Source organism: Kogia breviceps, chromosome X (assembly GCF_026419965.1).
Source record: "Kogia breviceps isolate mKogBre1 chromosome X, mKogBre1 haplotype 1, whole genome shotgun sequence".
NCBI lineage: Eukaryota > Metazoa > Chordata > Mammalia > Artiodactyla > Physeteridae > Kogia > Kogia breviceps.
The window spans coordinates 36,424,847-36,448,902 of record NC_081330.1 but is presented as its reverse complement, the minus strand read 5'-3'; the positions used below and the strand labels follow the sequence as shown (position 1 = coordinate 36,448,902).

General features: G+C 40.8%; 1 protein-coding gene across 1 annotated transcript in view; it reads right to left on the bottom strand.

Annotated features, from left to right (window-relative positions):
- GUCY2F (guanylate cyclase 2F, retinal) overlaps positions 1-22,453 on the bottom strand; it is an 81,480-nt gene extending 59,027 nt beyond the window's left edge. The window contains 3 exon segments of the mRNA XM_059050150.1: positions 11,488-11,789; positions 21,455-22,205; positions 22,388-22,453. Of these exon segments, the coding sequence (XP_058906133.1) occupies positions 11,488-11,789; positions 21,455-22,205; positions 22,388-22,453 (1,119 nt within the window).
- Between the last annotated feature and the right edge of the window lie 1,603 nt (positions 22,454-24,056).

Below are 24,056 nucleotides of genomic sequence, written 5' to 3'. Positions count from 1 at the left end.
ACACTGACACACACACGCACAAATACAGAGCCAAATGTTGTTGTGTATGGAGAAAGTAGGTTTTAATCAAGAAATCCCATATCCTATTGCTATGCAAAGTGGCAAAGCTTTGGTGAGAAGCCACTGTAAAGCAACAAGGCTGCTACAATGGACAGCATGACTCTTCCTCTCACATAAATATGGTAAAAGCAACAGCATTTGTGTCCTGTGTCTGATACCCTGCTCATTAACCTTGTAAGTTTATTTTTGGAACAAACCTTGTATCCTTTTTCCAAAAAGGTGGGGAAGAAGAGCAAATGATCCCTCCATGCTTCCTCCCACACTGGCCATGGCTTCGTGGCTTTTCACAACATTTCACTTCTAGGATGGAGTTCAAGAAAGCTATGGTCATGCCATTTTACTGAGCTTCAGGGAAAGCTGATACTTGCTACTTTGGTTTCACAAGGTCTAGAAAGCTATCCTCCTGTAACAATCTGCATCTGAATAAAAGGGTTTAAAATTGAGTGAATCATTTTTGTGTTAGAAATACAAGTCAAGATGCAGAGTGGTGTAGCAGCTAGCAAAACACTGCCATGCCTTGTAAATGTAGAGCAGAGGGTTTTCAACCCTGGCTGCACATTAGAATTACATGAGGAATGTCAAAAATACTAATACCAAACACACCCCAGCCAGCAAAATGAGACACTTTAGGTTAGGAACCCAGTAATCAGTATTATGAAAAGCTCCCCAGGGATTCTAATACTCATACAGGGTTCAAGACCAACAGTATAGAAGAAGACACATGGGCCTGGGGTCTTTTCCTAATGCCAGTATGTTGGGAGAGTTACTTATTCCCTCTCTCTGGACTTCAGTTTCTTCCTCTCTAAAATGAGGATATAGAATCATGAATGTCTAAACCTTGGGAGTCATCTGGTCTAGCTATCTTACTTCCTAGATATGAAAGAGAGACCCAAAGAAGTTAAGTGATTTGTCAAGGTCGATTAGCAAACACTTGGTCCTGTCCAAAATAGTCATAAGATTTTGGTCCATGCCAAAATGTCCTTGAGATGTGGTCATATTTAGTCCTATCCAAAATGTCCATAAGACATTTGGTCCACACCAAAAGGTCCTGGAAATTTGTTCCTACCCAAAATGTCCATGAGCATATTTGGTCCATGCCAAATGGTTTTGGAGAGGACCAAATATCAAGGACCTTTTGGCATGGGCCAAATGTCTTATGGACCAAATGTTGATGGACGTTTTGGTCAAGACCAAATATCAAGGACTTTTTGGTGTGGACCAAATATCTTATGGATATTTGGGACAGAATCAGATAGATGTCCTGCAGTGGCCATGGTCACTCACCTAGGCATAAAATCAGGACTAGAACCCAAGTCTCTTGGTTCTTCGTTTATTTTAGCATTCTTGATTGAAATAGATGTTCTCTGTGGTCTCTTCTAGTTCTAAACTCCTGTGAATCTTCCCAAATCTTGATCTAGTCCAGGGAGAAAATTTAGCTTGCAGACTTTTTTGTTTGGTTTGTTTATAGTTTCTTCTTAATTTCTCTGATCTTTTAACATTGGCATGCTGCACAGCTCAGTCCTTGGTCCTCCCCTCTATCTACACTCACCCCCTTGGTGATCTCTTCTGCTCTCATGGCATTAAATACCACTCTATGCCATAAATGTCAGGTTTACACTTCCAGGTAAGACCTGTTTCCTAAATTCCAGAGTCATATAGTCAACTGCTTACTTGGTATCTCTACTTAAACATGAAGTTTCAGTGTACCCAAACTCAAACTCCTGATCTTTACCCCAAATCTTCATGCTCCATTTATGAGTCTTTCCAATTTTTGTTAAAAGCTACTCCATTCTTCCAGTTGTTCAGGTCAAAGAGCTTTCCCCAGTAACAGAGCATCTAATAGCAGAGCAGAAATCAACATCTCAGTCTCCTGAGTTTTATTCCAATGATCTCCCTTCACCACCCTGTTTTAACACACACTACAGATATAGGCATGGTGAATGGATGACACGTGCTGCCACCAAGGCATCCACACTTAGTTGCCTAGCACACACTGAGGTCCCTTCAGGGGTTTTTACTAACTCCCCCTCCTGACATTCTCAGATGATCCATTTAATTGTATTTAGGATTGCTGCAAGGGTCTGCCTGTTTTCTGGGGCTTTGGTAGGTTATGACAATAAGTGAAGGCTGGAAGGTAGAGTATAAAATCAATACTAGTAAAACAAATGAGTGAGAAACCACAGGGCAGCAAGACCCTGAGAGCAGGGAGAATGCTAGTATTCTGTTTTGAAAGGCACAGATCCTTCTGGGAAAGGGACTGCATCTAACCTACAATGAAAAGCAAAGATTAAAACTCTTAAAAACATCATCCTCACCTCTGAGCTGACCCATCGCACAGAGTCTTCAGCTGGCCAGCCTATGCTGCCCTTGGTGCTCTCGGATTGATCCCTGTTAGAGCTGACTGACAGCAACTCCCCAAGATGAACGAAAACTGAAGCTTGTTCTTCAGGATTCTCCAGCCTCCGCCACATACCACACACATACTCACACAGGCACGTGTACACACACACACACACATGCACACGTGCGCAGAGCCACAAAAATATGGTAGGGGGACTTGAAGCTAGGAAAGAACATAGCTGTAGCAACAGCATTTGGTTGCAAAAGAGGGGCTGTCACTGTGCCCCACTCTTGCTGTGAGGCCTTAGATTTGTGTTCTAGCTGGTTTGCGTTGCCATTTTACCTGCTGTGCCTTTCAGCAATGGTAATTGCCCCTTCCCATAAGCCAAAGGCATACTCTGTTAGCGTTAGTAACAAAAGCTCTGTAGTTGCAACTGCTGCAAATAATGAGAAAAAGAAGAGACAGGATGGGACAATGAAAGTAAGGACACTCTTTACAACCCTCTGTCTTGGCTTCCGACTATAGTTCTAAAGAAGCAAGACAGGATTGGCAAGACCTTCTATCAGGCAGATGGCCTTGTTATATCACAGGCCGGAATGGTGAAACCACTGATGACTCAGTCTATTGGTTTGGAGTGCTGTATAGACCTGAGCCTGAATGAATGAATGAATTGTGAATAAATGAATGATAATTGAAACTTATCTTTCATTGTTATTCAGTGACTTTAGCTAGCTCTACCCTAGGCTTTTTTGGAGCTTGTATCCAGGAGAACAAGGTCTGGGTCAGGAGCAGTGATATTTGAATTTGTTCAGTTTAATGGTTCATGGTGTCATCAAGTTGACTATCATCAGTTCAGATTTACTGTGCTTAAAAGACACAAAGTGGGTTACCAAAGAATTTTGTCCTTGGAAGTGTACATTAAAACACCTGGCTTGGAAAGCACCACTTGAGGGACAAAATGGCAACATCACCTTTGAACAAAAAGCCAGGTGCATACAAAAACCAAGAAACCAAAGGGTAATTGAATTCTTGTTATTAAAGGTGGTACCTCCAATAATGCATGATCTCAACCCTTGGACTTAGCCAAAAAAATGTCTAATAGCCTAATCTGTTTGATATGATACTCATGAAGATAACACTATTATTTTATATAGAATGCAGTTCAAAGACAATTGTAGCCACTGTGAGCTGCAGGCAAGCTTTTCTGACAACCTGTCTAGTGGGCCCCATCCTGGAATGTTCCAGTCCTAACCACATTGCCTTCGGCCTAGCACCCCCCTGCCAAGCACCCATATTTATGGTAATGGAAAACAATAGGTGTAGGAGCATAAGGTCCCCTGTGCTGACTGAGAAATCCAGAGGATTTCTTTTGCTTAGCCAAATAAGGCCACATTTGGAAAAAATATCCAAAATGTGTGTTCTAGAAATATGCATTTGTAGCCAATAGAATTTCATTGAAAACAAGTATTGGGAATACAATGAAAGAGAAGAATGCAGAAACTAAAACCTTATTTCAGAAGTCTTTTTGTGCCAGTATATAAAGGTACAAAGTGATAATCCTTGCCCAATCGTGCTGAGACCAAATTAGGAAGTTTTTCACTGATGTCCCACCTCCCCAATCTCTCCATTCTGATTTATTTTTCTCTTTTCACAGGTCCTCATAAATCCCTATCACCTCCTATATCAGAGGAAAACAATCCGGTCAAATCAAATACCCATTCAAATCAAATAGCCATTCAAATCAAAGTATTAGTCACTTAGCAATGTTACTTTGAGTAAAGCACTAGACATGGGACATGATGTATTTTTTTTTTAAGGCTAATGTGTGGTTAAATGGTCAGGTTGTATTACTTCAGGTAGTAGACTTGGGTTGGAATCCCAGCTCTGCTACTTGCCAGCTGTATGACCTTGGACAAGTTACCTTGAGCCTCAGTTTCATCATCCATAAAATTGAGTTGATAATACCTAATTTGTAGGTTTGGTCTGAGGATTCAATGGAATCATTTACGTAAACTACCTGGTGCAGAATAATCACTGACTACATGATAGCTGCTATTGTTTGCATTTAAGAAGAGGAACACGGGGCTCTGGTAATATCATCATGGAAGTTAGTGTTCAAGACTCAGTGTTCAAGTCTCAGTCTTGAATTTGTCACAAATATGTAATAGGGTGTCAGTTTTGGACCCAGTGGCCTTAGCACCCTGAAATGGTAAAACTGTTCCCCTTCACTGGAGGAAAGATCTTGCTTCTATTTTGTTTTCCATTATATCACCAGCAGAATGCCAAGGCCATCATAATAATAAAAATAACAACATTAACAATAATAATGAAAAACATTTATTGAGGAATCATTAGTGCCAGGCAAGCTCTTTATGTGTATGAACTTACTTAACCCTCACAACAACTCTATGAGGTAGGTACTATTATTATTCCCAATCTAAAAATAATGAAAAGAAGATACAGAGAGCTTAAGTAAGTTTACAGCAGTCTGCCTTCAGAGTCCATGCTCTTAACTACCATGTTATATCTGAGCTTAATATAGAAATGCTAAGTTAATTCATGGATTGTCATTAAACCTAGCAATAAAAATATATCATATATACCTTTTGTAACTTCTTTTTTTTTCTTTCATAACTTCCTGATTAAAGATAGCAAAATCAAGATATTTTTCCTTCACTCTCTTCCTCCTCTCAAACATCACTCCCAAACAACAAGGAGAACAAGAAACAGAAACAATAAACCTCCGTATCTAATGGCACTAGAAGACAAGTATGATCTTGACCACAGAATATGAAGATAGAAAGCTGCTATAGGAGCAGTAAATGATTTAGCAGAGTGGAGGGTGATTAAATCTAAGTATCTGAAGAGAGGAATATTGGTAAGCAACAAGCAGATTTGCTCTCTGTGAATCCTGGAAAGGCTTAGGAATTAGAAGCACTATGTACAGAAGTGGAGGTTAGGCAGGGCATGAAAAGAGGGATAGCTTTGAATGTCTGTGTAAGGAACAGTTAGACTTCTGCCATCCCACTTCTACGAAGGAGAAACAGATCTCTGCAGGAAACAGGTTAAACTGATTCAGAGCAGCTCCAGAGCTGGGACACTTGACCCAAATGACAGTGAGAGTGAGGTGGGCCATAAAAAGAGAGTGATGAAGTTAAAGTCTTCAGACTTAATGATGAGAATCCCAGTCTACTTCCCCCAACATGGCTCCTAGAATAGTGACAGCCAGGATTACAACTCCCAGGAAGGAGATTGAAACATTCTTCTCTGAAGAAAGTGACTAGCTCAAGAGGCAAGATCTACAGGTATTGGGGAAAAAAAAGAAAAAAACAGCTGGCCAGCCAATTGCCCTATACTGAAGCCTACAGGTCAACATAACCACCATGTACATACACTTTCAAATACTCCTTTTAAAGCTTCACTCTTAAAAACATACAGATAGCCAGGATCATCAGGCATTTAAGGAAAGCTTCCAAGATTAAATAGAAAGACCAAAACAAAGAAGCATGAAAAATTAGGAACTGAGGAAAACACAAAGAGCAGAAGAAAACTTCAAAGAAATTATAATGAATATCTTCAGAAAAATATGAGAAAATACTGTATTCAAAAACAGGATGCTATAAAAATAGAATAATCAAACAACCAGAATCAATTTGGGGAACTTAAAAATATGATAGCAAAAAAAAATTTTAATCAGTAAAAGACTCAGAACACAAAATTGAGGAATTCTTCGAGGAAGAAAAGCTAAAAACAAAGATATGGGTGATACAAGAGAACTAATAATACAATTAAAAAATCAACCCAGGCAATCTTATATCCAACTAATAATATTTTCAGAAAGAGCAAAGACAATGTTGTTGAGGAAATTATCAAAAAAAAATAACATAAGAAAATTTTCTAGGCAGAATGAGCTTCTAGATTGAAAGGTCCCACCAAATATACAGCATAATACATGTCAAAGACCCAGACATAATCATGAAATTTCATTACTTCAGGAATAAAGAGTTAACCTTAAAAGTTTCCGGGAGAGATAAGGAGGAGTGAAAACAGGTTGCTTCAAAGGATCAGGAATAAGACTGACGTTGGAGTTCTCAACACCTATGGTAGAAATAAGACAATGTGCCATGTCTTCAAAGTGCTAATAGAAAATAATTTTTAACCTAGATTTATATATTTAATCAAACAATCAATAATGAAGCTAGAATAAAGACTCTCAGTGCAAAATTTCAAAAGTTTACCTCCTGTATACCTTTTTCAGAAGCTACTAAGGATGCACTCAACGAAAATGAGAGAGTAAACAAGAAAATGGGAGTCATGAGAGTCATGAATAGTGAATCCGGCACAGGAGAAAGAGAAAGCAAATTTCCAGGGTGATGAAAAGAGAGATCCTACCATAACAGCTGTACAGCAGCCTTAGGGAACAACAAGTTTAGATTGGAATAGGAGGACAGAGAGCCTCAGGAAAAACAAATGAAATTGATAAGGGATTTAACAGATTTTACTGTGTATAAAATTGTTTTGAGAGGATTCTACAGCTTTATCAGACAGTACACTTAGAAATCTAAATTAAGGTAAACAAATTAAAAAAAATAAAGCAATTATTAACTCCAGTAAAAATCAAAAGTTATACTTGAAATGAATTATTACCATAGTATACCTCATGGATCATCTATGAATGATATTTAGACAGGTATAATGTTAAAAACACAAAATATGAATTTAACTAAAAATTGTGACATAACTATATTGAGGGTCTGAAGGAAGGTAAGGAAGTATATAAGTGCTAACAATCCTCAACTATAATGGGAAGTCAACAAATAATGTCCAAAACTGAGTAATCAAGAAACCAGTAACAGTATGGTATTTAGAAATATTAATACCACAATAAAGAACTAAAAGACACGAAAGTGGTTGTTTCTTATGAAGAGTGGGAAGAAGGCCTAGGAACTGCTTTGTTGTTGATACAAAACATTTTAGCATTTCTTGACTTTTAAAATCGTGTGCATGCATCACTTTGATGGTTTTTTGTGTTTTATAATTTTTGAATGGGCAAGTGTATAAACTAAAAGAGGATGCAACCCACTTCTATAAGCAATATAGCCTATATATAGAAATTTCAATTCCACTGGAAGTTATTGGGCAAGGGAGAAATACAGCTATCTTTCTCATACATGTGTTTACTCATTTACAATCTCTCTTTCATTAGAATTTAAGTCCCATAAGAGCAGGAACAAGTGATATGCTAGTAAATGTTGGCAACAGCTCTATGAAAAGGACAAACACTCTTATTTGTAGCATTTACCAACTTCTGTGGTGTAAATACTCTCAATTCCTGATTCAAGCTACCAACATGATGCCACTGAACACAGTGTTTGCCAAAGAGGCACACAATTGGCTTTTACGAACTGACTCCAACACACTACTGACAAAAATCCTGTCTTGTTTACTGTTCTATCTGAAGCTCAGCATAGTGCATGGCACATGGCAGGTGCTTAATACATAGTTGTTGATCTGTTGACTGAACAGGAAAAAACAACAGGAGCCAAGGGATAAGCAAACATTGAGCTACATAATTTGATCTGAGAAAATAGCATTTGGAATTCTGAAAGTGAGATAATTTTGAAAGCTGAAACTATTGAGCGATTCTGTGCCAGTAATCTTAAAACTTCAAGAGAGGGCTTCCCTGGTGGCGCAGTGGTTGAGAGCCCGCCTGCGGATGCAGGGGATACGGGTTCGTGTCCCGGTCCGGGAAGATCCCACATGCCGCGGAGCGGCTGGGCCCGTGAGCCATGGCCGCTGAGCCTGCGCGTCCGGAGCCTGTGTTCCGCAACGGGAGAGGCCACAACAGTGAGAGGCCCGCATACCGCAAAAAAAAAAAAAAAAAAAAAAAAAAAAAAAAAAAAAAAAAAAAAAAAACCTTCAAGAGAGTAGGAAGTTGAGGTCAGACTGTAACTTAGATGCTAGGTCACCATCAACCAATAAGGTCATCCTGGCCCCAAAAAGAAAAGGTGGAAAGGAAGTAGCTATAAGCCAGGCACTCTGCTAGTCACTTCACACGTATCAGTTTGTTTAATCTCCACAATAATCCTAGAAGCTGTAGATCACTAACACACTTTACAGATGGTAAAATTGGGACTCAGAAATCTAAGTAACTTGCCCAAGGACACGCAGCTAGTAAGAGTGAGAGCTGAGATTTAAACCCGAGTTTGTCTAACTCCTTATCATATGTTCTTTCTGCTATACTAGCTCCCTTCAAAAATACCTTTTAGCAAGGTAATTTAGGAAAAAAGGGGGTTTTGTTTATCAGAGATGTGAAAATAATTGTCTCACTCTTCTGTCATTCTTTGGTTATGAAAGTAAAGCCAAGGTACATGCAAAGTGGGGGTGGAAATGTATCCAAAAAAGCTTTTTTAAAAAAATAAGCTTTAGAGTCTTTGTTTTCACTTTCTCTATTTCCTTGTCTAAAGTAGCGTACAGGCTGCCTAGCAACCACACTAATGGCGTCTATTTTTTACCTTAATTACGTTATGTTTTCCACAGGTGCAAAGAGATTGGATCAAACATTAAGAGCAGAAGGTCTGAATTTTTTGTCTCAAAATATCTGCTCATACATATGATACACACACACACACACCTTTCTATTTCCCTCAATCCTGTGATTAAAGTAAAAAGATGACTTAGTCTTGTATCTATGTGATGCCATATCATTGTATAAAAAGTACAAAAATTCACCATATGATTGCTTGCCTATAAATACACCAAACAACTGGTTTGAGCAATTATTCTTAGCAGTTTGAGGGATTCTTGCCTTTCTTGACCAAATCAATGAATTGTTTTCAATTAAACATGTGTGTGTCTCCTAAAAGGAAGATTTATTACAAACATATCTGTGGCAATAAAGTTTAAATCCAACACTGTCAATATCTCTGCTGGTCACTTTTTTTTATTAGAACAAGAATCTGCAAAATCTTTGCTATCAATACTCAGGACAGAAAGAGATAAGAAAACCTAAGTTTCATCTGAATAATTTATTCAGATAGAGAGGCAGTGCACAGGATAAAGGAATAAATAGTATACAAAAAGGAGAAGATCATGGAGAATGTGAGTGTTGGGCACAACCAGCAGCCTACCTGATAGCCTTCTGCCTTTTGCTAATGGAACTTCCATTTTTTGTACACTTTTCCAGCAGCCATAGGGTCAGTCATGATGGTCTCATTCCTCTTTCTAAATTATTAGTTTGGGTATGGGTATGGGACACGATTGTGACCAGTAAAGTGTGGGGAGAAGTCTGCTTGAGGAGCATTTGGGCAAGATTTCCTCACTCTTAAAAAGAGACACAAGAGAGGGACATTCCCCATTTTTGTCTGTAGACAGTTGCACTTGGACGTGATGTCTGGAACTGTAGCAGTCATCTTGGGACCAGGAGAAGAACCAGATCGTGAGGGCAATCTAGCATGCTATGATTATAAAATGGAAAGATGAAAAGAACCTGGTTCACTGATAACATCACTGAGCAGCTGAATTAACTGACCCTAAAGCCCCCAAATCTTCCAGTTTTGAAAAAAAAACAATGACTTGGGCCATTTTGTGTTGAGCTGTCTCTTAGTTACAGCCAGAGCGTTATAACTAATACATTATAATTAATGTATTAGTTATAACAGAGCATTATAACTAATACAATATGTTAGCAAATGCTAGAATTTTTAAATTTATTGATGGGCCATTCTGAAAATGACTGCCTTCTACATCTGGCCTCTAACCTATAAAAACCCCCTCTGTATTTTTTCTAATCTAACTATCTTTGGCCTTCCCCTCTTCGTCTCATATTCCTTGTCTCTTTTGTATTCTTCCCTCTTTGTTTTTGTCTTTTGTCCATTTTTGGTCCATTTTATTTTTGTCCATTCATTTCCTTGCTTTCATCCTGTCCCCACTGCTTTATGATTTGATCTGAAATATGTTTATACATATATTCATCTATACATACATAAATATTATTTCTTGTATATTATTAGGGAGGAATTCTTCCCCATTCCAAATGACTCCTTTCATATAGAGATAGCTCTACTAACAAAAAACACCTGACCTCTTCAACCCCTTACTCATTCCTTCCCACAAAGGAGTGACTTAATCTGACTGGTTAGTTTGGAAGGTGAACAAAACATGTGTAGCCCAAGCCCTCCTAACTTCTTTCTCTTGGGAGTAAGCTCCACTATGCTCTTTCAGGCTGTACATTTTACAAAAGGCATGTCCTCACGGGGCAGAAATATAGGGGTCCAGCAATGCTGGTAACTAGATGGAGAAGTCTGATCAACGCTCAGATTCAATACTGGGAAACTCAAATGCATATAGACAGAAGCCGCATTCTCCAGTACCAGCTTTATCAATAATAATGGTAATATCTTCCTATATACCAGCTCTCCTATTGTTGAATTGGTTCCAAACTTGGGTCAGAAACAAAGTTTCTTTTTACTAGGCACCCTTGAACGGCACTAGTATATATTAAGGTTTTGTTTCCCTGTTCTTAAACACATTTTATTTCTTCTACATGGCTGTATATGTTATCACTGCAGGTTGCTTGAAGATTAAAAAAAAAACCAAAAAACAAAAAACCTCTTGCCGCACAGCACAGGGAGATCAGCTCAGTGCTTTGTGACCACCTAGATGGGTGGGATAGGGAGGGTGGGAGGGAGGGAGATGCAAGAGGGAAGAGATATGGGAACATATGTATATGTATAACTGATTCACTTTGTTATAAAGCAGAAACTAACACATCATTGTAAAGCAATTACATTCCAATAAAGATGTTAAAAAAAAAAACCAAAAGTCAAAAAATGTGAACTATAGACCAATCAGGTAATGATTTTCCTATGAAAAAAAACAACAACAAAAACAAACAAAAAAACCCTCCAATAATGTATCTTTGTTTTATAAATGTTTTCTGCAAACAAAAGGTGTTTTTAATTTGTGTGTGGTGGCCTGCTATTGACTGAGTTTCCTATGGAATAGAGGCACTTGATAGGAAAAATATTTACCTTCCTGATTTTTGAGGTTTTCTGTTCATGATTAACTTGTGAATCTGCACTTACTTGATCTGACTCCAGCTTCTCAGGAATTTCACCTCTAGCTGCTGCCTCCATAAAGGCCTGATAGAAGGTCTTTTCTTGGGACTCCACTGTAATGGTCAACACAGCATCATAGGCTTCCCGGAGTTTTGGATTGTTCCTTAGAACCTGGTAGGGGGTATGCTTATAAGGTAAACTGTAGAGCAGGGCATCATAGGGAACAAAGACATAGGTTCCATCAGTCATTTTCAGATCGTGAGCCCATTCCAAGAGATGTGTCTGAGTCTCTCCCCCAATCAAGGTCGAATGCATACACATGATGATTACTGAAACCGACAAAGCAGGGAGGTTATGATGGCAATATGTTAGTAAAATATAGTACCCAAAACTACAGACTGGGAGAAACAAATAATGGTATTATTACCAATTTGTAAATGATATCTATCTTATGTCTTTAAGATGAACAAGATGTTGAAACCCTGAGTTGAGGCTGAGGTATTTCAGGGACTCTGATTAGACAATAGGGAACAATCAGACATGTCTACAGGCTGCAGAGACTGGTACTAGACTGGAATAAACAAATATAGCAAGTGGGAGGTAGCATAATGAAGAGGCTCTGGAGTTGGAAAACCTAGGTTTATATCCTAATATCACCAGTTACTAGCTGTATACCCTTAGGTAAATTACTTAACCTCTCTCTGCCTCATTCATAAAATGGAGATAGTAAATATGTACTTCATGGGGTGGTAGTGAAGACTGAAGGGGCAATACATACAATGGGCTTAGCACACAGCGCTCAATAAATGGTAGCTATTATTATACCTAAGAATAAGAAGGCTAGAGGGAGAAGATGGGTGATATTCCCATAGCCACTGTTGCTTTTTATTGCCTACCTCCTACAGACATACATTCTAACAGATGTTGACCAACTCACCCTTACCAAGGCCATTATAGACAATGAATGGTACTAACTCACACTCTGCTATACATGCTACTAATATTACGGGTGATATGTTCAATTTTTAAAAATCCAACTTCCCTGTAATTGGAATTACTTTACACTCACTTTAATTCTTCCTAGACTTATGAAACTATGTTGCTTGGCAAGGCTATGCTAGAATAGAGTGGATTAGTGGAGGCCACGGTTGAAGAATGGCAGCTAGATCATGAGACTGAAAGTCTTATATCCAATTTCGCCCTTGGCATGCTAAATGAGTTTAGTTTAAGCCCACTTGTGCTTCAGTGCCCACATCTTTAAAATGTAGATTCCAATGCATTTCACAGGTACATTGAGTAGTTTAATTAGATAATGCCTGGCAAGTATTCTGAGCTCCTTGAAGAAAGGCAAAGACCTACTGCCTTTGGTAAATATTAATTATACATGCTTACATGGAACCTTTAATCTCAGGAACTGAGTATGCTTAAACTACGTTCAGTGACTGGTCTTTGGTATTTACGTATTGCTTCACCTATTTTCAAAAACCTTCTTTGCACTTGTTAGATACCCTCAAAAAATTTCCCCTTTGAGCCAGAGATGGTACCCTTTATTTTTTAAGGTGTACCTAGTAAGTTCTGAAGTTGATTTAGATACTAAACACAGACACACACACACACACACACACACCATAACTTGAATTTTCAAATGACCGTTATCTCCTTCAATATAATTACCCTGAGAGGTTCTACATGTATTCTGATGCACAAACCTTCCTTTGAATACTCTAGGGATACCTTTGGAGCTAGTTCTTGAGCCACACAAGGAATTCAGCCTCCCTTGTTCATAATCACACATTGTATGATGGGAAAATGGAGTGACAGAGAGGTCCAACAAGGCAATGATTGGATTTAGAAAGAGAAACTAGAACCTAAGGCCCCTAACTCCCTAAGTTTGGCTACACCATTAAACATGAATCACTGTGGTCAAAGTCATTCAGTAACATGTCCATTGAGGGGAAAAACTGAGTTTAGTCAGGTGCTTCGGGTAGCTGGTCAGTTCTTCCAACAGTATCCTTGGCAAGCGGGTCAGTATTGGGATCTTCTGCAAAAACAGAGATTAGATTATGAGACCAAGGTTACCCAATAGAGATAAAATTCATTTAATTAACTTAAAGGAATAGTAAAATTACTTCCCTGGATGGAAAATGTTAAATAGAACTAAGTGCTTTGTGTTGGTTGAAATACAGCAAATATTTTGACATGTACTATGTGTATTGGGCGCTGTGGTGTGCCAGCCAGATGCAGCACTCAGGAATGAAGCATTCATTCTCCTAGCTGCTGGGAATGTTTGGAGATAATAGCCTATACCTCTCAGGGAATTGCCCTCAGCTGAGGAGAACCACCGTAGTGTGCTGGGAGCTGGCTTGGGCTGGTTCACAAGAGACCATGGTTAAATTTTCAGGACTATTATGAACTAGTTAATGTCATGTTGGTAACTTGAAATTGGCCATGGTGGGTGTTACAACACCATGGAAATTAGCAAATGCTACAAATCAGGTCTTTCCCCTCCTCCCCCGATAAACTGGCTATTAAACAATTATTATCCCATTGCACCCCTTTCTCTGTATCTGCCTGTACCCAATGACTGGTCAATATGGAGGCATAAAGGCCAACACTCGTTAATTCTGGACAATACTGAAGGGCCACCCCAGCTCCAGAGCTCCCACTGGGACTGGCTGGGACCTTTGTTGTGACAGTTTCATTTTTCTCTTTTGCCAATTCTACTGCTGCCTCTCCTTCACAGGTGTTGTCCTTGAAAGCATTCCCCCAATAAGCTTCCTGCACACAGATCTTCATCTGCTATTCTTTTCACTCGGGTACCAACTTGTGACACTGGTTTAGAGTCCCATTGTACCCTGAACTGACTTCTGTCATGGCAGTTACAAGATTCATCACCCTTATTTATTTATGTCAGCCTCTACTATGAACATGAGTTCCTTGAAGTCAAAAACTGTATTTTGGGCTTCCCTGGTGGCGTAGTGGTTGAGAAACTGCCTGCCAATGCAGGGGACAAGGGTTCGAGCCCTGGTCTGGGAAGATCCCACATGCTGCAGAGCAACTTGGCCCATGAGCCACAACTACTGAGCCTGCGCATCCGGAGCCTGTGCTCCGCCACAAGAGAGGCCACAGCAGTGAGAGGCCCGCGCACCATGATGAAGAGTGGCCCCCGCTTGCCGCAACTAGAGAAAGCCCTCGCACAGAAACGAAGACCCAACACAGCACAAATAAATTAATTAATTAATAAACTCCTATCCCCAACATCTTCTTTTAAAAAAAAACACAAAAAACTGTATTTTATTTCTGTATCCTGGTACATATTATATACCCAATGAACAATGAATGTTTGAAACAATTTCAGAAAGAGAAGTTTTGTATCTGGGTATCTTTTGTGGGTTCCTTGAGGTGCGAGACATGGGCATTTTGGATTGTTAGTATGGAGGAACAATTCGAAGGGACATTTGCTGGGCAGGTAGATAATAACATGCCTGTGTTTAATGTTTAATGTCATTAACTGTGCTCAAGACCTTACCCTCCCCTTAATTTTCCTTTCATTGGCCCACACAGAGGACATTTTGGGCAGAATCAGAATTTTTATTACTGGAAAGACCCTTTGAGACCATCTAGCCTGTCTTACTCCCCCATTATTTTACAGATGATGAAATGGAAGCCTCAAGAGGGAATGATCACAAGCTACTCTATTTTTTGCAAGGTAAGACTTTGCCATCAAACACGATTAAAACAGAAAGCATAAATACTGAATTCAAACAGCACCATCTTAATTTAATAGATTGAGTGCTTTGTCAATAGGGATTTGTAGATGCATCTGTTCTACATGATTATTTTACTAAATAGCTTTATTATCTCAAAATGACATTCATTAAAATGGGATTTTACCTGTAAGTTGTCAGGAAAGGATTAGTGGACAGAAACCTTAAATCCTTGACAAGACCCGGGTCAACAGGTGATCACTGAGTAATATTAACTTGTAAGTTTCCATCCTGATTGTTAACAGTCAAGCCACTCTATAGCCTAAACAAGGACCAGGAGATACATCCTCCTGAGATCCCATCTTACTAGGATATGATATTAGCGCTTTCTCTGAGCCACCTGAGCCCCACTTGAGTTGTCTAGTAGCTATGTCTTCATACTGTGGTACCCACTATGCTAGGCTGCTCAGGACCCTCTCTTTCACCCTCAATGCTAGCAGCAGGAAATGTCTAACTCTAGGAGAAGCCAATTCCCAAGTCACTCAACTCCTACCTCTCTTCCTATATTGAAATACTCGATCCAGTACTTCCTCCAGGTAGAGGAACTGTGTTTCGCCAAAAGCAAATTTTATTTCTCCCAGATTACTGGCTATGGAGTGCTTGGTGGAGGAAGCTGAGCGCAATCTCATACCTTGCGAGATGAAAATGGTTTCACTAGCTTTTGCTGACGAAGTTCTTAGGAGTCATATTCATATTGTGAGCCCACAATACTGCTCCCAATCCACAGAAACCCTCCATTCTATTGTCCTTAATTTTCATTTTAATCCTTTTGTGACATTTCCTACCACTAGCCTTCATTTTAACCTATTTTGTGTTAACAAGTGTTGAAAGATGGGAGAGTAAGCAGGCCAGAGGAGGAGGGGGGCATACAGTGTGATTTACCCGAGGTCTCACATTCCCCCAGGATTTAGCCCCATCTGGCCTCACTCTGAAACAAGTAGAGTCACACCTTCCTCCCCTCAGTTCTCCCCCATGCACTCCATAAAATGGATACATAAAAAGAGGGTGGGAGGCTCTGGAATCTGCATGTTTCCCAACCACAGCCCAAAGTGTGATTCAGTGCAGGAGGCCCTCAAACCACACTTTAAGAACACTGTAGTACACGATGTGTGGCTATTTCTATCGACTGAGGACACTGCACACATTTTTGGCCTTAAGTCCTGAGACCACCACTTACTTACCTGCCACCAGTGCCAAACTGGTCCAAGTAGCTCAGCATGCTGTCAGACACATATTACATTTAATGGCCATTCTGTCTGCATCAGATCGTGTTTTTTCATACCCAAGTAAAACCGTTATTACAAGTACTTTTATTGCCTTCACATTGCTGCCCAGCTTATGTTTTTAATATTTCTCCATACTTTGCAACGTATGTTTTCTTCAGCTTTTCCTAAACTGCTGTGCAGGTAAGGCCTCTTAAACACAGGAAGCCTAGATGTTTAGAGATTTCATCCTGGGCTGGGTCTTCAATAATTATATCATTACTGATAGCGGACCTGTTCAAGAGAGCAAGTTGTCCTTTCACCATTTGCATTACTTACATTTATCTATACCAAACTGTATACCAAATTCCCTATCAGCACTAAGGCTCTTGGCCATAGTATTACAGTATCACTATTCTTATTACTGTAGGAAAACTGGGGCGATACTTGTTACCTTGAGGCACTTAAAAGAATTTCATCAGTGGGCCCAAAAGTTAAGAGAGAAAAATGGAAGGGCTAAATTATACACCATGGAACACAGGATGTCAAGTGAGTAAGCTTTAGGGGCACCCCTCCAGTGGACAGGAGGCAGGAGAGCATAAGTCTTTCATTAAACCAGTGATTCTCAAAGTATGATCCCTGGACCAGCAACATCAACACCACCTTGAATTGGTTAGAAATGCAGATTCTGGTACCCTATCCCAGCCCTCCTGAGTCAGAAACTCTGGAGGAAGGAGGCAAGCCCCCAGGCGATTCTGGTCACACTTAGGTTTGAGAGGCACTGCTTTAGATCAACCTGAATACATATCCTAGTTTTCCCACTCACTAGCTGTGTGACATTAAGCAAGTTATTTAACCTCTCTCTGCCTCCAAAGTCTCATTTGTGAAGTGCATTAAATAGTAATTGGCCTTACTTTATAGGGAGGTTGCAAGAATTGAATGAGATGGTCCCTATAAAACCCTTGCAAAATGACTAGCATATAATAAATTCTCAATAAATATTAGCTATTATCATTATTGGTATTTTTTTTTTAATGTCAAGAATCTTCAATAGATGGAAAAGGCCAGCCAGGTCCCTGACAATGAGGTAGTAATAAAGTATCTGACTTCGGAAGATCAAGAGAAGGACATTCTGACTGTGTCCTAGTTATCGAACATCATACTGTAATGAAGCATTCCCAATTTGGAAGGATTTAAAGGAATCCCCAAATGGTTCAACAACCTTGTAAACCCAAATTGAAAGGATTTCACAATCAGCCAAGCATTGATAGGCAAAAAGGTGAGGAGAAGGGAGGAGGGTTCGAAATAGCCATTTGAAAAGTACTCTAAAGAGCTTTTTAGCGGGGCCTGCCGCTAGTCTTTGTGAGAATTAGCAAAAGAACTTCTGGGTAATTGCAATCCCCCGGGTGCTCTGCCTGGTGAGTGATATGCTCTTCGTGCCATTGGATCAAAATCTCCAACAGGACTCATGGTTTAAGGAGCAGAGAGTGAACCGAATGTTGGCCCTCATGCCCACTCAGCTAGATTCCCTTGGGCAGGGAAAACCACATACAGCAACCCTGCCTGTAAGCTGAGGCCTTTGTCCTTGATTAATATCTCTCCTATATGACTTTGTCAGAAACAAAGATAATTGGTAATTGCCTCTGAAGCTTAAAAGGAGTGAGCTGACAATCTTGGAGAGGCTGAATCCGGAATTCCTCCTTCCCTGGGACTTCGTTTACCCCATTCTTTGGTGTTAATAACGCATACCCCTAGCTACTTGTTATGTGAGATTCACAGCTGTTGTAAAACTTGGAAGAAAATACCTTGCTCCTGGATAACCCTGAGGATTAAATGACATTATCTATATGCAAATACCCTGTAAACTGTAGAGAGCTGTTCACATGTAAAGTGGTATTATGGTTGCTTTCATTGTCTCAGTGGCAGCCTCTAGTAACACCCCTGCTGTTTCCCTTTCCAAGAGCCCATAACTATTATTATTGTTATGATCATCTTTACTATTAAATTTTATCATTGTCTTGCTGTTGTGTAAGCAAAATTTAGACCAGTTTCTGAGAAAGACATTCCTTCTGTCTCCAGTAACGTGCCAGTGATCATTGGAAATATAACTTTACAGTGGCCGCCACCACTGCCACTGCCACGTGGGGCTTTGGTCACTGTTATCGTGAGGAGGTCAGACAAAACCAGTCTTCCAGCTATTTCCATTACTTCCAAAGGGATCCCTTTCCACTATATTTTGTACATCACAACAGGTCCTTCTCTGAAGGTTTACTTGGGGGGGTCAGTCCTACCAGTTGAAAGCGGCCAGAAAATCAGCTGGAGCTTTGATCTAGTGGATGCTCGATCTGGTGTATGGTAACCGTCCTCACTGCTCAGGTGGCCCAATCCATACTCGTTAACTTCTATCTCAGTTTCTCACCAGATCTCCCATTCTCTGATTGGGCTGGAGATGTGCCCTGAACCCTAGGCCTCGTGGCTAAAGTCCTGATACCGTATTTATATTCATACTCTGAACCCCGCTTCTCACGCTCCTATTGGCTGGGGCACTAGTCTCAATGGATGATCAAGTGGACAACAAGCTTACCTTTTACTTTAAGACTCACTCCCCTTCTGCAAGTCCTCCTGTCATATCCCACCCATCACCTGGAGTGCCCTCAGATACCAAAAAACGAGCTGTGCCAAGTGTGAGTACCACACACGCGTTTGGACAGTGCACACTCAGGTACCCGAGGTCCTACTCGGACCGCAGCTCAGCCAATGGCTCAGTTTCCCTGCATCTGCCCCAACCTACCCACGTTCTGATTCAAGACGCTGAGTTCCCAGCACGCCTCACCTGAGTCTGCCTATGTTTGGTCAGAAACCCCGGGGCAAAATCTGGGAGAGCAGAGCTTTGTCTTCACTCCCTTTTATCTCCCTTTCTGAGCCCCTACTGCACTTTCTGCTGCTTTTCTCCCTACCCAGGGTCTTTCTTTGCTGCATAACCACATACCTCCCTCTCTAGGCTTCCAGGCTCCTACCCCCTTACCCCCATCTTAAAATTTTCATTCCCTTAGCGAGCTGATCCACACTGCTAGACAGAAAGCAATCTGATTAAACAAAGTCATATTAAGACAAAAAATTGTCTGGTAACTTAAAGTAGGGAACATTTATTTGCCTTTTCTTGAACTTGAAGCAGTGGTTCTTGACTCTGGCTACATTTTACAAGCACCTGGGAAGCTCTTTAAAATACCTTTGCTGGGGCCTCACCACAGACCATCAGAATGTCTGGAGGTGGTACTCTGGCCCCAATCATTTTGAAAAGATGTCCAGGCATTTCCAGTGTGCGGCCAGAGTAAGAACGATTGACCTAAAGGAATGCATCTCTAATAGTATGGCGATAATATGTACATTTGCTACCTCCCTGCCTGAAAAGAATTGTGGGTGGTAAACACAATCCTAACTTCTCTCAGTCTGACAACCCAAAGAGCTCCGGGGCCTGGATTTATTTAACATTTCAAGGTAGAGGCCAAAATGTCATTTCAAAGAGTATACTATTTAGAATGGGTGGGATGTGAAACACTCATGGAATGTAAACTTGCAGGAGACACTGGGCTTCATGAAGATTTGTAACATATTATAAAGTTATGATATTAAATATGTTAACCTGTTTCTGGCATGATTCCTCCTTGGAAATGGTTTTATATCTTTAAAAATAATTCTGTGCTCTGCTTTGAAAGTATCAAGCTCTATTATGAAGTAATCAGAGCCACACTGATTGCTTAACATTTATAGGATCTTGTAGACTGGAGCTGGAAGCAGACTACTATAGTTCCTGGAACTAAAAATTCTTGCCCTCATCCTCCCATAATGATCATAATTAAGGTCCAATACTGGAGACACTTGAAACTTAAAATGGGCTTCTGGGTATAGGCCAGCCCTAAGCTGGACCATTCTCTAACAAGTCCATTGTTATGTTAAGGAAATGACTGGGACCAGGACTAATCCTAGAAGTAATCAGTTTGACAAGTAGTTTCTGAGCTATCTGTCCTAAAGCAATGGAGTGACTGCAATAGAGGATGACCAGTGTTCCCACAAATCACTGCTACTTTCCAGAAAAAAAGTAAAGTGGAGATTTAAAAATTAGAATAGAAAAACAATCAAAACCAAGTGTTACCAAAACAAACAAACAAACAAAAAACCCAAGTGTCACAAAGGCTTGCAGTATGTATATGTAAAAGACTTCCATCTGATTTAAGAGGACCAGGAAGAGCCCTCCCCTTTCCCAAAATGCACCCAACTTGCCCTGGGTCAGTGGGTTAGTCCTTTGCTTTACACTTGGTCCATGGTCTCAGCAAGAATCATCTTTGTGTTTTGGGTTTTTTTTTTTTTTAAGAAACATCTTTGAACATAAAACTTCTCTTGGGAGGAGAAAGGGTACGATTTAGGCAGGCTTCTCATTTTAATATGCTTTTATTTATCAGCTAGCTCCCTCCATATCAGCTCATTGTGTGCTGCAGAGAGAGAAGCCCTGCTTTCAGGGAGTGGAAAGTGAGAAGGGGTGGGTGTGCATTTTTGAGTCCAGAGAAGAAAGGTTCTAAGTGAGACGTGATGACACAAGGGCACTGGGCACCTATGAGGGAAAGTAGCCAGAAGGGAATCAAAGGTAAATCTCCCTTCAGTGACTAGACCAGACAAAAATAGAGCTCTAAGAACACCGCTTCTTGGCTGATCTGAGACTGCTGTGGTCCTAAGGGCATGGAGGGTGTGTGACCACAGTTGCTCCTGACGCCCAGGTGCTGAAAGCAGAGGCACTGGCACCCAAGGGCATTGTAACCACAGAGGTCTTTGTACTTTTATTCAGTTCATAAAATAGGTTCTGTTGAAGCAGGATAGTCTTGGGGCCCGAGCGTGATTGAAAGGGGGCAAATGCATGAAGAACTGGAGAGTGATGTGCTATCCTAGGGTGTGAGGATAGGAAACTTTGGGACATTGTCATATCCTTTCACTGAAGCCACATTGAAAGCTGAGCCAGGAGAAAGCACTCACTGAGAATTCTGTCTGCCTGGCGAATCCGCTGTAGAGCTTTCTGGATGCTTTGGCTGTCTTGTCCTGTGGTCAGGACGACCCCTACAGGTAGGCCGCGGCTCCGAAGAGCACTTGCAACTCGATGGGCTGTATGCACCCAAATGTCTTCATCTGAGGAAATGACTCCAGCGTGAGCCCACTGGAAATATCTCATGACGGTTACCAGCACCCGAATGGGAGAAGGGAGTGTCCGAGAAAAGGTCGGGTGCCTATTTTTATTGTCTAATTCATAATTCACACAGGCCCAAGAGAAAATCCCTTTGTCCCAGCTGTTTCCCAGGAGTGAGGCTGCCTCGCAGTAGCCAGGGTTGGCAGGTCCAATAAATCCTGAGGCCATCTGGTGGTGGGAAATGAAACTGGATAGAGCCCCGGAAGCCTGGCAATCTTCATTAAGAATCACGTATTCAAAAGAGTAACCCAGGTCCAACGATGGGTCCTTGTTGATTCGCTCAATGGCTAACCGAGCGGCGACCTCGGGCAGGGCCTTTGAGAACAACGGATCACAACTCCAAGGACCCACCACCCCTATCTTGTAGGGGGGTGCCCATATCCGCTGTGGGAGGGACGTAAGGGCCAGGAGGCACAAACACCCCAGGAGCTTGAAGGATGCAAGGCCATGGTGCCCTCGCTGTCTTCTGGGAGCCGCGAACCAGAGCATAAGGTGAGAGAAAGGTCAGGGTCCCAAGAACAGAGCCCTCCTGCTTCCAGCAGGCTAATGAAGAAATACTGGAAGGTGAGCCTGCTGTCCCAAGATGGACACTGTTGTTTCCAAATGCCTGTCAATCAGAAGAAAAGGTACATTACTCACATTATTCCTGAAACTTCTGGAAATAACAGTTACGAAAGAATGGCAAAGGAATGGCAGTCCCTAAACTAAAAGATTCTCTCCCCTACCCTGACCAAAACGCCTCCTCTTCCTCTACTTCCTGTAATCCTTATCTCAGGAGATGGCGCCCCCATCTACCCTTCACCTACTTGCTCCGGTCAGAAACCTGGTACTCAGCTGAGACTTCCTTCTTCTCTGCCCCTTATTCACTCCATCACCAAGTACTGTGGATTCAACTTCAGTAATAGTTGCTCATCTCACAGTGTTGTCAGGATTACATGGATCAACATACAGCAAACACTTTTAACAGGGTTTGGCAGGTCATTAACTTTATATTAGTGATATGTTTTATCATTATTATAGTTTCAAATATGTCCATTTTTCTCCACCACATTGCCCTCTTGGGGACAGACACAGATGTAAATAGATAATGGCAAAGCAGAGTAAGAAGTGCTATGATTGAAGTAGCCCAGACAGAGGAAAACAGAGAGGATCACCCAAATGCAAATTTCAGGGGAGGAGAAGAGGCAGGAGGAGGGACGTCTCTCTGAGTTAAGTATTGAGAGAAAAGTGAGCCAGGTGAATGGGGCTGCAAAGGGGTTGTGGCTAAGAGCTTTCTAGGCAGAAGGAACAATATACAGTAACGCCCAGAGGTTAAAAAAGGAAAAGGATATATTAGATTCTCACAGTTCCAAGGCATTTGTTCTGCTCAGGTCTGTGATGTCAACCAAGGCAGGGGCCAGGTCACCAAGAGTCCTATATGCCATTCATAAGTTTTTAGATTTAATCCTGTAGATAATAGTTTTAAGCAGAGAAATGATATAATAAGATTTTCATTTTCTAAAGACTACTCAAGTAGCAGTGTGGAGAATGGGTTGGAAGGGGGCAAGACTGGAGGCAGGGAGACCAGTTTGGAGGTTGTTGTAGTAATCCATATGAGAAATGATGGCAGACCAAGAGAGTGGTAGTAAAGACGTAGAGGAATGGAGATGAATTCCACCAAGATTAAAAACATCAAAGAGATTAAGAAGGTTAAGCCAATAATAACTTAGTGACTGACAAGATGTAGAAGGTAAGGGGAAAAAAGGAGGACTCCAAGATGATTTGGGGCTAGGCAACTGGTTAGAAAATGATATAAGTCTCTGAGATAGGGAACACTAAAGGAAGGGTTGGGAAATATAATGTATTCTATTAGACACGTTGAACTGATGATGTCTGTAGAATATCCAAGTAGCAAGATCCAGCTGACCATTTGACATACTGGATCTTGTAACAGAAAGCTGAGCCAGAGATAGAAATTTGAACGTAATCAATCGAGAGAGGGTAATTGAAGACATGGCAGTGTACAAGATCAACAAAAGAGAGTTGCAAAGTAGAGAAAGAAGTCAGAGGACCAAATCCTGAAAACCCACAACAATTAAAGGTCAGGCAGAGAGAAAGGAGGTTATAATGAAAACTTCCATGAAAAGTCCAGAGAAACAGCAAAATCAAGGAGAAAGTGGTATCTTACAACACAAGGAAGATGACACTTTGAGGATGAAGATTGTTTATCACATCTCACACTCTGTTGAGAAGTCAGGTGAGCTAAATATAGAAAGGTCTCTGTCCATTAGATTTGGATTCAGAGAGTAAGGTTGCAAGTGGAAGGACCCACAATGAGTCAAAAATGAATGGGGATGAATGAAGTAGAGTCAGTAAATGTGGAGAGCTCTTTCAAGACGGTGCATGCAAAGCCTT